Genomic DNA, 15,104 nt, shown 5'->3' on the forward strand with positions numbered 1-15,104 from the left:
TCTCCTGAGCCACAATGAATTAAAACTCCTACTTCTTGCACAAAAGTGTGAAGTTTATAAAGAACACATTATCCTCTTCTCCACACATTCATTTTAATGGTAAATCTTCTCAACTTATTTTGAGCCATATAGGATAGGGAATTCAACTAGATATAGCATATATCTATATGTCTTGGGATAGCAAGATATAGCATAAGCAAGCACGGAAATAGTACCTGTGTCTCCTCTGTCTAGTAACACCAGTGACCCAGATGATCCTTCCAATAAACCACTCAGGCACTCTAAAGTCTCTGCTGCAGCCAAGTTAATCTCATCCAATAAAATCCACTCTCCTTTTTTTACTGCTTGTGCCAGAGTACCCTAAAAATGAGATAAATTTGTTAATCACGTCACCAGCAAAGATGTATCAACTGAAGCATCTGTATACTGGAAATACTTGGTTTGCAGGCTATGGGTTGATCAGACAAATGGCAATTCCAGACCTTTTACAGGAATAGCAGTTTTATTGCTCTCCCTCAATAATAGCAATTATTTTGCAAGTCACAGAAGTCAGACAGTTATCACCATTAGCAGTTACCATTTAGATTGACTCAGATATAACAGAATTAAGCTCTCTTATTTGTGCAATGTTGCCCGTCAGTGATATCCATCACTGTGGTGCATAAGCTTCACTGACATCACTATGAGAATAAAGACAGTCATCTAAAGAAATCCAAAGACACAAGCAATATTACATTCCTCAGGGAACTGTATCTTATAATTAAAACTATAATTAAGTCAGAGATTCTCCAATTATTCATAGTCATTTTTTAAAAAGAGGTCAATGTTACACACTTTACATGTAACTTGAGAGAGTACATTCAGACTAACAGGGTGACAAGGAACAAACATGCATAAACCACCATAGTTTCCCCTAATCACACTTAATGTCATTAGAATATTATACCATGGGTTTGAAATATGTCAAAAAAAATCACTTCTAGATAAACAGCACAGATTCATAATATTAAATCCATTAAAGGAATCCCTAGGCAGGAGCATGTCCTACTGGAGACTGGTCAAGATGATATGACATACTGCTGGTATTCTTTTATACCAGTCCAATTCCTATTACACAGCACTGAATTAATGTGTTACCACGAAACATTCTCCCACTCCCCATCTAACCACCACCTCCTTGAAGTAGCACACTTCATTCCACAGAGTTATCATGGAACAAGTTTTACGTCACAGCAAGATTCTTGCCAGGAAGTTAGTTATACAATACTGATTGCAACGCCCTTCAAATGCTTCTCCTTATTACTCCTAGCATCAAAATGCAAATCTCTAAATACCTCAACAAATGCAAAGAGAAGAGCATTTTCCGTCATTTTCATCTGTTGATGAGCATGATTCAGTTTAAGACCAAATGCCTCCCACTTTTCCTTCAGTGGTAAGCCTGTAACCAAAATAAATTTAAGCTTGTACCATAAGAACAATAGCACAAAAAATGTTTAACAACAGTATTTTAATCAAGCTGTTTCAAGCACAGAGATACAAGAGTAAGCTTGGCTGAGCAACGAAAACATCCAAGTTCTACAGGTGACATCTCATGAATTAAAAAAAAAATAATTAAGTTTTGCTGGTTTGGTTTTTTGTTTGTTGTGGAGTTTTGGGGGGGGTGGTTTTGGGGGTTTGTGGGTTTTGTGGTTTTGTTTTTTTTTTTAGTTTAGCTGAACACTATTGACATATGGGTACAGACAATTTGCTATTCATTCCAGCATGTTGTAGCTTAGGAGCAAATACTTATGCTGCACTTGGTTCCAGCTCTCCAATTCTCAGAAAGAGGCTTCTCAGAAAAATAAATCCAAATTTACAAACCTTATGACAGAACAGATTAACAATGAACACTTCAGTATCAGTAAAAACACTGTTGCTTATCAGTTATAACATTATTTACTATTGCACTTATTTAAGATATTTGTTTAAAGTCACAGCCTGAGGTATATACAGCATCATAATGACTCAAGTTGCTAGCTTTGCAAGTTAGCTTGTCTTTATTTTAGGATTGTCAATACTTGCAACAAATAGTCTTTAAAACCTCTTTTTTTTTTTTTTTTTTTACACATTTGTGGGCATTTATTTTAATATCTGCATATTCAGAAGAACCAGTTAAAAGAAGAGGTGAGACAAAGTTCATAATTAAGTTTACTTGGCCCATACTGAATGAAAGCTACAACTTCATTTGTTCAGCAGGTCCAGAACCAGAAACCATTCCATGCAAGACAAAGTATCAATACTGCCTCTGTCCAAATAAAACAAGAAAGACTTACACGGAGACAAAACCACAATGAAAGCAAGTAAAGCACTAGGCAAGTCAGCATCACTGACAGTGAAACCAAGTAATCATCAAGCTCAAAGTCATTACTACCCTAAGACAGCTATTATTTGGGGTTTGGGATTTTTGTTGTTGTTTTATTTTGCTTTGGTTTTAGAATAGGATATATTTGTGAGACCTAACAAGGTTCCAGGGCTGAAACAAAGTATGAATGCATTCACATGGAAGACTGACATACAAACAATGACGACTGTTCACCAACACAGCATACAAGTAAGTGCTGAGTGGAGATGAGATGTCAAGGGCACCACAGGTCAGGCAAGTCAACCTTCACACTGTCAGACATAGCTTACAGCAGTGGTGAGTTTGAAAAAGGAAAAAAAAAAACCACCACAAAACAAAACACTAACCCAACCACTATTCTAACTGTATTTTTAATGTTTTCTTGTAGACAGAGATTGCATTTTTCAAAACCAGAAAAAAGGATGTAATAAAGGGGCATATTAAAAAAAAAAACAAACAAAAAACCAAAACAATCACAAACAAACTCAAATTCAATGAACAAAAAATTCACCACTATTTATCTACTCTCTGCAATGGTTCACCACTAATGATGTGTGTTTGATCAGTCTGAATTCTCACCAGATGCATTTTCTTTTGCTTCCTTATTAATAGCAGATTTATGAATATGTTGCATTAGTTTCAGCAGATCATGCCAACGTTTCTGCCTGTAGCAGGTCTGAATGTGTCCCAAGAATGTCTGATTTTTCTTCCTAGAGAAAGTCTGAGAGAAGAGTTCTTCAAAAGACTCTCGCAGAGGTAGCCAGATAAGCTTGTTATCCACAGGCTTGTAACTGAAGAGAAACAAGGGTAATTACTTATTTGCGACACAGGAACATGAACTAGCATCTGTGAACTGAAACAACAACATTGTGCATGAAGGAACCCTGGTTTCCAAAGTTTTTTACTCAACTAATGAACGAAGTAAAATTGCACATATTTAAATGCAATTTATGAGGCAATTTTTTAAAGACAGGCCCAGCCTGATAAGTATTTTTACTACTACCAACCAGTACATCCAGTGAATACTACATCTTATTTATATTGAACAACTTAGCCATTTTTAAAGAGACATTGGGTTGTGCTTTTAAATTACTTCACCACGTACATATGTTCACACAATTCAGTGAAACTGCCTCTGGTCTTCAACAAGAACAACAAGGTTTCTGTGTGCAAACATGTTTCTTAAGATATTTATGCTATTACAAAACAGCTACATGTCTAAAAACAATTCTTTGACAACACAATTATACTTGCATTAGGAGCTTGTTCTGATACTGCCAATTTGTTATGCAGAACAGACAAAACAGTAGTCAGTGACTCACCCCCCTAATAGATCTGCTGTGTCACTTTGTTGGTTCATGTTGATAACCCTCAAATGATGTCCTTGAAACAGAAATAGAAAGCACCATCAACCTATGGGATTTTTTTGTTTGCTTGTTGTTTTTTTAAATCATCTTCATATGGAAGTTACAGTCTTCACACTTTATTTACCTGTAATATGAGCAAGGTACTGAACGGTTGAGGTTTTGCCAGTTCCTGTTTCACCAACCAAAAGCACAGGCTCTCCTTTGACAACACACACTGCAAGCTGTTCAATTAATACTGCAGACGGTCGTGTGGCAGCAAAGGTTTGCTTTGCTCTGAAAAAAAACAAAACAAAACAAAAAAAACACCAAACAAAGGAAGCAACTCAAACTCAAGATTTATCAAGGAGCTTATTTCAATTTTCCTTTATTATTTTTTTAGAGGAGTGGCTTGATTTAGGATTTTTTTTTTTATTTATTAAAAATATAGGTTTGGAAAAAATTAATTCCAAGATACCCTTATAAGATACTTATTTTTTTCAAGTTACAGTCTAGAAATTCAATGTTTCCAAAGAGCTTCCTGGCCAGTGGAGTTTATGCCACATACTACGAAAATCTCTCTTTAAAAAGACAGTTTAATCAAAATCTTATTATAACAGCTGTAGATCCACACTGCTTTCAAGAAACTCTAATTCAAAAGAAGCTGAAAATCTCCATGCTTTGGCTGCCAAAACTGTGATGCAGACAGCCTTAAAGATACCCAAGGTAAAACTCCGATCACAAGAGAAAGAACTCATATTCCTTTCATTAGAGTAAGAATATCCAATTTGCTTTTTTTTTTTTTTATTCCTGTGACTTCCAATCTATTCTATTCCACCACAAAAATATTTTGATTTTCATGGAAACTACATGATATTCTACCTTTGTACAGTGAGAGCCTGGGTTTGTTTCTTCATGAGATGCACTCTTCCGACAGAAACTTCTTGTTCCCGTATTAGAATTTCTGGTTTATAGAGTTCACAGAAGAACTCTACCTGTGAAGAAAGCACCAACATTTCCAATATTAATTGCCTACAACATCACACCAAGAACACCCACGCTATGCTACCAGTATCACTTTGCAGCAAGCTTATTTTTCACGGTAAGATTTTATATTTTGCAGATTTTACATACTCATCACCTAAAATACTGAAGGACCTTGAAAGTGTTACTGTCCATACAAATGTCATCTTTCAATTTAGTAACTTGGTAATGGGTCTATGCCATTATATTTCTACTTTGTCTACTTCCATGGTAGTTCAACTACATAAACTTCAATCTGGGAACAGTTATCTTAACTAATAAAACCCAAACCACCTCCCTCAAAAAAACCCTTGGTGAACACCTCTGTATAAACAAGGATATTTTGACATTGGCAGAGGATAATACATTCCTGTATTGAAATAATGCAAAGAAAGAAGGACAAACAGAAAAAGTCGTAGAAGTTTCAGGGATCCATCTGTCCACCCAGCTGGCAAGTTTCTCCATCTTAAAGTAACAAAGGAGGGAATTTTCTTTGCAATCAAACTTCTATGGTCAGAAATACTTGACAAAGCAATGATTTAGTTTAATTCAGCCATTTATATCACACACTATTAATATATAGGCTCTAGAGACGTACTTGATTTTGGAATCAATGATTACAGAACAAGTAGTAAGGAAGATTATGTTTCTCTCTGATCTCTTTAAGTGATTAAAGTTCACTGTAACCACCAAAGAAAAAACACATTCTTTACTACTCTGTGCATCTAGCAGTATCATGCACTTAGGCAAGTGTGCTGTTCCAGCTGTGTGATCCCTCTTTTGTATGAGGCAGCCATTTGCAATCTGCTCTGAAACAGGCTCACTGGAACTTTCAGAGAAAAAAAAACACAGCTGAAAATAAAACACGAGAAAACTGCGTATCCCAGGATAGTACAGAAAGGAAAAAAAGCGTTTGGGACAGAGAGATGGGCAAAATTTAAAAGAAAAATAGTAGAACACTGTCCTGGTTTTGGCTGGGATAGAGTTAATTTTCTTCCTAGTAGCTGGTACAGTGCTGTGTTTTGGGTTCAGTATGAGAAGAATGTTGATAACACACTGATGTTTTCAGTTGTTGCTGAGTAGTGTTTAGATTAAGTCAAGGATTTTTTCAGCTTCTCGCACCCAGCCGGCAAGAAGTCTGGAGGGGCACAAGAAGTTGGGAGGGGACACAGCCAGGGCAGCTGGTCCAAACTGGCCAAAGGGGTATTCCATACCATGTGATGTCATGCCCAGTATATAAACTGGGGGGAGGGGGGCTGGGAGAGATTGCAGCTCAGGAACTAACTGGGCATCAGTTGGCAAGTGGTGAGCAATTGCATTGTGCATCGCTTGGTTTGTATATTCCAATCCTTTTATTATTATTGTCATTTTACTATTTTTATTATTATCACTATTATTTTCTTTCTTTCTGTTCTATTAAACTGTTCTTATCCCAACCCATAAGTTTTACTTTTGTTCTCGATTCTCTCCCCCATCCCGCTGCGTAGGGGGGAGTAAGCGAGCAGCTGCATAGTGCTGAGTTGCTGGCTGGGGTTAAACCACAACAAACACATTTAAATTAATCACTAGAAAAATTGCAAGTTAAAGAATATTACCAATAAACACCATGTTAATTATAACTCAACATACCTTTTTCTTGGAAATGTTTAGTTTACTTCCAATAACTTTTGCCATTTTCTGTCTGCTCCCTTGGTTGGACAGCATAGCTGTGAAACAGTCCAATGCCTGTCAAGGGGAAAACAAAACAACCTCTTCAATTCAAATTTCGTATGATATGATCTGACAAGCACCATCTTAATTTACATGAGCCTGAATCCAATCTAGACATGGTAGATAAAATCATTTCACTCTCCACAGGTCGAGTCAAACAATGGAGTTCAAAAGGATGTAATAAGAACTTCTAAACTCTGTGGTGTAGTGCGTTTCTACTGAAAGGAAAAAAACTTTTCAATGCCCAGTCACAGAAGCTATTTTTAGATGAATGGACCAAAACGGAGAAGGAAGTAATGTTGTAAGATCTCACGTCTTAAAACCACCTCTGACTGATGCACGCCCAAAAAATTCCAAACCTGGAATGCAAATTGATGCATAGGAAAGTAGGAATGAAGCCTCATATTACAAGAAAAAGGAAAGATCTTAAAACTTTTACTCTCAGTCATATGCAATCCCAGCTCATATCAGTTAAAACTATGTTGCAGCATGCTGTTTGTACAACAGCACTAAGTCTAGATTGGCTTTCAGCACATTACTACAACTTTCCTAGTAGTAAGGAAAGCCTCCAAGAGATGGATCACAAACATTCCAACTACAGCCCAATTGCTTCAGATAAAACTACACGTAAATTCCCATCTCACATTCCCAAATAGAGTATTTCAAGATCTGTGAGACAATGCTAGAATTTGGGTAAGCAATTTCTGGATCAAGTCTTACTGCACCTCCTGAAAAATATTCACTGCTGTGGTTGAAGAATTACTGTCGAAGTTGTAAGCAATCCTGCTGCACCAATTCAGTAAGTCTCTAAAAAGAAAAACAAAAAGATTTTGTACAATCAAGCAAAAACACACAGCACCTTCTTTCATGTTCAGCTTAGGTCATTATGTCCTCTTCTGGCAATTGCACATTTAGTTCTTGTGCAAGTTGTACACGGGAAGACACATATAAATAAGATGTTAATTCTAAAGAGTAGCTGAGTACATAAAGACCAACAGTGTTGCTTTCAGATATGTTGCTTAGAAATAGATAATACATACTCCATTAAACCATAAAGTAAATATGAAATAGAAAAAATGAAAAGCAGCAAGCTTTTCATCCAGAAAGGTATAAAACCCCCCTATTTTTAGAAGATACTGATTCCTTATCAACAACAAAATCTTCCAAAAGGCAAGAAAAGGAAACATCTAATTCTAGAAAAACAACAGCTGTTTTAAAATTAGCATTCCTATGCTTCACAAAAATATTGGGTACTACCCACACCTAGTATTTACTAATTCACAAAGCACTAGTTACAGAATTCCACAAGTAGAATTGACATTTGGTATGACAGGAAGAAGTAATTGAACATCAAGCTGCATTTCATCATAAAAATTCTGAAATTAACAGTACACTACAGATCTGGTTATTTTCAGTCATCTGCAAGTAAGAATGTTCTGAGTGTCCAATATGAAATTATCTAGATAGGCAAATATATACAATGGCTGAAAACATTATCTACTAGCACATTTCAGTTCTTAACCAGAACTGATATTTTGTGTTAAAATGAATTGAGAAGTAATCCATATGGCTTGATACCGACTCAGCACCACATATGACAAAACCTTAATTTTTTTCTCAAAAAAAAAAAGAAAGTGCAAATAGGAAGTCCTAAATAATTCAGATTGAGATTTTTTAAAAGATACATTAATCATTGTTTTAAAATGAAAAATGGATTTTCCCAGTTTTTATGAAATTCCAGTTTAGTTATTCAAACTTTTATTACTATTTTTTAAAAATTAAGAAAAATAACAAAGATACACCCTTTTATCTCTGCAGTTAGCTGACTAAATTTTCTTCTAATAAACGTGTAAGAAAAGACAACCTTAGAGATAGTTCTCGTCCTTCCAGATTTGGTTTCTTATTTTCTGATCCTGATTCTGATGAATCTTCTGGTGTGTGCCTGGAGCCAGAAGCACTGTTTTCTGATGCCTGATACTTGTCTCCTGTAAGGTGAATGTAAATGTCTAGCAAGTGATCAGTTACAAGAGCAAGGTTGGGGTATCTCCTTTGAAGGACCTGAAAAAAGAAAGAAAAAAGAAAATAAATAAATAATAATAAAAAATCTTTAGCATCGGAAGGAAACCACCAGCCCCCCAAATTTTAATAGGATACACTTCAATAGATACACAAGCTAGCAAGCTGCACAAAACTGCCTTTTTGAAATCTCTCATCTGAAAAAATAAGTTATTGTGACTTCTATGATATTGATTTTGATGCCAGAAGTGAATTTTGCCAACTCAACTTTACTTCATTTAATATGTTTGCACAAATACCAACAGGAAGAGAAAAAGGTACATTCAACCCTATCTAAACTTAAATCATACAACTTTAAAACTGATAACGAAAGTTCTTACCTCCTGTCCTTTTTATGATTGAATTTTTTTGAGCGTTCAAGTTGCCTATTCACTGTGCTGATAAAGACACATTAAGGGGCTAATTTTTCTTCTGTAATTTCCTTTCAGCCCAGTTCTCTCTGTTAAGCTTGCCAACCAAAATTATTGCTTCCCAAAATAAGCTTTTCACAGATACAGGCCAGAAAGACTGGTCCTACCCTGCCAGACTGACTTTTAAGATTAACCAGCAGAACATGAGTCTATTTTCAAGACAAGCACATGTTTTCTACCACTGTCTCTTCTTCTACTACTACAGAATCTTACACAGTGTTTGATTTATATATTTTTATGACTTGAGGTAGAAAGTTACAAAAAAGAACAGAAAGAACCTCATGGTAAGTGACACATTTAGCACCGAAGCTTCCTTTTTTCTTAAGGTTTTGACAGCCAAGCTTTACTTGAATATTGGTCCTTTGTGAAGGTCATCTTTGACATCAGTTCGGCCAGATAGCTTTTTTTAATACTGCAACTGTGAGCTTCCTAGAATTCCTGCCCACTTGGATCTATTTGTAGTAGGAGCAGCTAAAGCACAGAAGCATGTGTATATGCAGCAAACTGTCTGCAGAGGCCTCCCCGTGCATCTACTTGCTTCCCCTCCAACAAAATCTGCAAGTATGAAAGTAAGTGCTGTTCTTGCTCCATTCCTAACAATTAGCTGACAAATGACAAAAATGGAAAAACACACAGATATTTAAGGTCACCCATAACTGTGCTGGCTACTGAACAAGTCCCAAGGAGTGAATGAATCCTACTGAAAAACTATCTTCATTCTAGAAAATTCAGAACTTTCTTCTCAACTCTTCTGCTAGAGACTGTTCGCCCCCTTTTCCCTTAGGTAAGGCTGTTTTAAAATCAGATCCTATTCTGAGCTCTGTATCACAAGGAGAATCTCTAGAGAATTCTATTTTCATTTCAGCCCTGGGCTCCTTTAATTTTTGAAGCACTATACAAAGCAAACATTCCCTAGAGATGCTAACAAAATATGTCAATTGAAACAGTTATTTGTAATTGATAACTGACCATTTTTTGATCGCAAAGCTTAAGACTCAGGATTAGAGTAAGCTCAATTTTTTTTTCTTTTTTCTCGGTTTTTAAATCTCTGTGGGCTATAGAATGGCTAAGTAATTTGATTCTTAGACCCCTTCAAAACAGAACTGTGTTTGCCAAGGCAAGTTCCAGGAATCTTTGTCCAATTCACTTCAAACTTTCCTGACAAGCTGCTCAGTTACTTCAAAATTGGCAGGATAAATCTGAAATAAAAGAGTATTGTGGAACTTGGAGATAAAAATAAGGATCAAATTTATTACTGAAAAACATCTATTACCCTTAATTGAAACAATTATTCTCATGCCACAACAGAGCAACACACACCATACCTCCTTGAGTTCTCCTTTGCTCATGTTATCCAGATGTATTTTGGTCCAATATTTGTCCAGAAGAGCAGCATGGCTGCTTTGCTGCCTGTACCAACCGCCACCACAACTAAATAACCTAAATCAAAACAACATGAAGAAACACAGCATATCATGACTGCTGAAGAATTCAACATTTTCAGTGCATTCCTGTGCATCAAAGATCATGTTACACACTGCTGGTACAGCATAATGTGCATGCATAGATCACCCACTGTTTGTCACTGTACTGTCATGTACCCTATCTTTGCTTCTCAAATTATCTGTTCTTTTATCACAGTGTTTTTCCCTCTGTAGTGCAAAATCTCTTTAGAGATACTAGCAGAAAGACTACTAACAATAAGTTAAGTCTATCAGAAGCAACATACAGCATCCTTTGTAAAGGGAGGAGCCTGACAGAAGTGGCCTGGGAAATATCTTCCACAGATCCTTTAGGATCTGTGCTCTGTTGCAGAGATACAGGAAAAGCATGTCCAGTCCCTGTCCCCTTCATGGTCTTTCCTGATTATTTTCCCTCATTCTTCAGGCTCACAGTCCTTTCCATCATATATTTTGTTCCGGGTTTTTTTTGTTTTGGTTTGGTTTGGTTTGGTTTTTTTAATTACTGCACAATAACTATGCAGCCATGTGTTATACCCACTGTGGAAGTAGGCTTGCACATGCAAAGCATTAGATACTGGGTTTGTGGTTTGGTTTTTGTTTTCTGGTGTTTTTTTATTTGGTTTTGGGTTTGGTTGTTTTGTTGTGGGGTTTTTTTGGTTGTTTTTTTTAATAATAATCCACAGCTGGAAACTGCAACAGACTTATTGAATCTGCTCTAACTAGCCCAATGGAAATCATAATTTGCTGCTATACAAACTGTTGACCAAGCATACAGAAGAAGAAAATCTTAGAAGATGAGGCAACCAAAAGAGAGTTGAATCCAAAAGACTCAATTCCAGAAAAAACAGATCAGATACATTTTCCTGCTTTTGTCTTCCTTCCATAAATTTGTTCTTTTCTTTGATTTTTACAGGCTTTGAAGTAAACTACAAAACATTTGAAAACGATGTAACAATTCCCCTTCTAGACATCCTAACCTTTAATCTTGATACAATATTATGCCTTAATATACAAGAAGACATTTTGACATCTGATGCATGAGCCATTACTACAGTGAAACTGTCAGGGAGAGTACCTTAAATCTTTTTCTGGTTGGAAAACATTACAAACGTCTATATTGACACAAGACTTTCACAAATCAGATTTTCTTAGAAGAATTCTTCCTTCTATTTCTTTTTTCATGATTCCCAAGTAAAATAACTTTTATCTTATTATAGATGCAGGGTTCAGTTAAAATTATTCATGAAACTCTTAAAAAATATATCTTCCAGGGAACACACATATACAACTGCTCAAGGAGGTGGAATAAAAACACAAAACCCAGAAAATTAATCATTCAGTAGTCAGACTACCAACTACCCCAAGATCAGCAAAACTAATAAACATTTTACACAGGTGCTGTTAAAACTAGCAACAAAAGACACCTTGTGAATATCAATCATAAACCTTCACACAGTAATTGCTGAGAGCGGTATTTTGTTTTGGTGAGGCATTGGTTTTGTAAGGTTCCTCCCGGCAAGTTTCATTCCTTCAGCCTTGCTGAAGTGATCTTCCTGTACAAAGACTGGATTCACCCAGGAGTAATATACGGCTGCTCTAAAGTAAAAAGATTACTGTCACAACTTCTGTGGCTTCTATTGCTTGTTAATTGGAAATTGCTAAAATACTCCTGCCCAAGTACCTTGCACTTCCTGTCTTTGACTTAAAAATATCCATGCTCTTAACCTCATTGAACTTTACAGGCCTACCTCCTGGTTGCAAAAAACTGGAATCCCGACGCTACTTTTAAACAGTCACCACGACCAGGAATCAGCAACTCTCTTTTTTCCAAAAGAGGAATCAGCACAGAGATCTGAAGAAGAGAAGACAATTTATAAAACAATCTTTTTTGTGAAACTCTAACAGACAGCACACCCATCCACTCTCATTTCACACTTGAGATGCTAAAGCACTTCCACGGAGCACCACCACATTGTCAGCAACTGCCATTCCCACAGATTGCACTTCCAAATGATGCTAACAGGAACTGCAGAGTCCCTGGTAATTTTAATCAGCAGTGGAAGTCACAGGTGTAATGTTTACCTATCTTCTTTCTCCTGTACCCAAATTTTATGATAAGAGAATGGAAATAAGTCTTTACACTGCAAGTCCAAATAAAAACTAAGTATTTTGAATTGTCAAATGAATTGTTAGACACTTTTGCGTCAGAAGCCTTGTTTTCTTTATCTGCCTGAACAAAGATGACCTGCATCTCAAAATGTCAAACATCAACATTTTTCAGTGTATATGTGCTACCTCCAGGAGAATTTGGTATCTATTTAAAGAATCTATCCTTCCATGCAGAAGGACAGCAATAATCATGGAAGGAAAAAAGGGAGGTAGGATCACAATGATCCCTCAGCACAGAGGGACACAAGCATAGAGACTCTGATATGGAGAAAGGAGACGGGATGCCCGCAGGGAGGACCTGAAGAAAGGGAGAGACGAATGCAGGATACTACTCAGGGCATGCTTATAATGAGTGCAATGAGCTGAGTCCACAGAAGCAAATAAGTGCATGACCCTCTGGCAGTGGAAAACTGTCTCGTACATACGAACAGTATTTCTTGGCTTTCTTATATATATATTTCAGAAGCCTAGAACCCAATAAACAAGCTGTCAAGTTATTTAGTCACACAAAGGATGCTTTACAGAACAGATATGAAAGAAAAGAACTATTTGCAGAATGTCCAGCAGGCCTATGCAGCAAAACATCTGTATGACATCACTGTTGCAGAAGACATGCTTTCAGCAGCCATTACTTCAAAAGGGAAGGATGACAGTCTAACTAGTTGTCCTGGAGCTGAAAACAGGAAATCTGTTAAAACCTATAGTGCTTAATGTAACAACACGTTTTTAATATCCAAGCCAGAGGTAAGAAATGGGTAAAAAAAAAAAAAAAAAACAAGCAAAACCCCACACAACAAAATACTAAAAAAAATCTTATTAACAGCACCACTCTAATACAGCGATGATATTCTCTGATGTTTGGAGCCACATATGTTTTCAAATATGAAAACATGATTTAAAAGACACATAGCTCATTATCAGTGTCAATTCAAATCTTCAGAGTGAAATTTGGCATCAGTGGCAGTGTCATGACTACTCTAAAACAATGACAAAAACTAATGCAGTGTGCTAATATGTGAACGAAGACAGGTTAATTCTTTCTAACCCCCTTTAAAGGGGCAGTAGTTTCAGCACGCTGCTGCAGAACTCATGGTGATTAGACTCCAAAAATTGCTAGTGTTGGCCCTAAGACTAGTGCCTTACAGCGAACATGAACCTACATACCACATCCAGAGGAGCATAATCAATATCCTCCAGAAGTATCCAATGACCTTTGGTAACAGCTTGTGTCAAGGTTCCAGGTTGCCACACAAACTCCCCTGGTACATCGGTACAACGATACATACCAAGCAGTGTCTATGACAGAAACAATCAGTAAATTAGAGACCTGATCATTACACCCCTTAAAAACTCAAGAGTAAAAACTTACAAAGTCGGTATATAAGTAACACTTACTTAGCCCCCATATTACTAAACAATCCCTCTGGTAATCTGTACCCAGCATTACACTTATTTTAATTGGGGGGGGAAGTTTCACCCCTCCACATCTATGATAATTTATCTGAAACATGGTAATTTAAATGAACCAGGTAACTGGAAGTGAATTTACAGAGCTGTGTCACCATAATTAACAATCAACAGTATAGCACAGAAAACTGCCTAGGGTTGCACTGAACTTTATTTTACATTTTTGAAAAGTCTGTGACTAAGCTAGTAAAAGGAAATGTAAAGCAAGTTATTCAAAGATACAAAACCAGTCAAGCGTTGTTTCTCCATAAAGTTGTAACTTCCATATTTAAGCATTCCTTAAATAATTAAGTTTATGGTTTCACTACTACATATTTTATACCTTGAACTTTATCCCTTTTTCTTAACATGGCTGTCTTACTCATGTATATGAAAAGATATTCTTGTGGAGAACAGTTGTGAGATGGTGAAATCAGCTGTTCTATGCAAGTAAAGAAGGTGTTTACGCGTGCTAATAAAAACCTTCAGATAGCACTTCTGGTAGATACTAACCACTTTGTAAACCTAAATATAAGTTGATCCAAAAAACATAAATCAATTCAAGCTCAAAAGTTATATATGCAAAATGAGAAGAATGTGAAATTATCTTCACCTCTGGTTTTATCTCTACAGGTAGAGCTAGATCACTAATGTAAGTGTGAGCGTCCCCAACATCACAGGATCTTACTTCATCTCACCTTTACCACAAAATACCGGGATCAGATTAAACTGACATCAGCTCACTTAAACTGAAATAAAGTGGCCATACAGCCTTCGGCACCAGCTTGAGTCATTTTAGAATCTTTTTTTGTCCAATACAAATAATTATTTTTTTTTTAACTTAAAATAAATAAATAAATAAATCAATAGGGCTCTTCCACATAGAAAAACCCTGATAAAACATAATTTGATTGAAACACATACAGCACAATTATGCACAGAATTTAAAACCTACTGAAGCTTAACTGTGATTTTTTCTTCCATTTATTTATTCTCATCAATAGTAAGACCAATACTACAGAGTTGGGGGTGTGGGGTGTTTGGGTAAAAAGTTAAACATTATCTTATTAGAAAATTAAGTCCA

At 36.3% G+C, this 15,104-nt stretch overlaps 1 protein-coding gene across 2 annotated transcripts in view; it reads right to left on the reverse strand.

The window, feature by feature from the left end:
* The window catches only part of MDN1 (midasin AAA ATPase 1), a 102,935-nt gene that overhangs the window by 76,612 nt on the left and 11,219 nt on the right, over nt 1–15,104 (reverse strand). For both annotated transcript variants that reach the window (XM_069804854.1, XM_069804855.1), the window contains exons 7-18: nt 13,739–13,870; nt 12,154–12,257; nt 10,268–10,382; nt 8,321–8,514; nt 7,182–7,263; nt 6,376–6,471; nt 4,606–4,718; nt 3,872–4,020; nt 3,703–3,763; nt 2,960–3,171; nt 1,335–1,438; nt 216–360 (exon numbers count right to left, since the gene is read on the reverse strand). In XM_069804854.1, the coding sequence (XP_069660955.1) occupies nt 216–360; nt 1,335–1,438; nt 2,960–3,171; nt 3,703–3,763; nt 3,872–4,020; nt 4,606–4,718; nt 6,376–6,471; nt 7,182–7,263; nt 8,321–8,514; nt 10,268–10,382; nt 12,154–12,257; nt 13,739–13,870 (1,507 nt within the window). The remainder of the gene's footprint in view (nt 1–215; nt 361–1,334; nt 1,439–2,959; nt 3,172–3,702; nt 3,764–3,871; nt 4,021–4,605; nt 4,719–6,375; nt 6,472–7,181; nt 7,264–8,320; nt 8,515–10,267; nt 10,383–12,153; nt 12,258–13,738; nt 13,871–15,104) is intronic.

Source organism: Haliaeetus albicilla, chromosome 17 (genome assembly GCF_947461875.1).
Source record: "Haliaeetus albicilla chromosome 17, bHalAlb1.1, whole genome shotgun sequence".
Lineage (NCBI taxonomy): Eukaryota > Metazoa > Chordata > Aves > Accipitriformes > Accipitridae > Haliaeetus > Haliaeetus albicilla.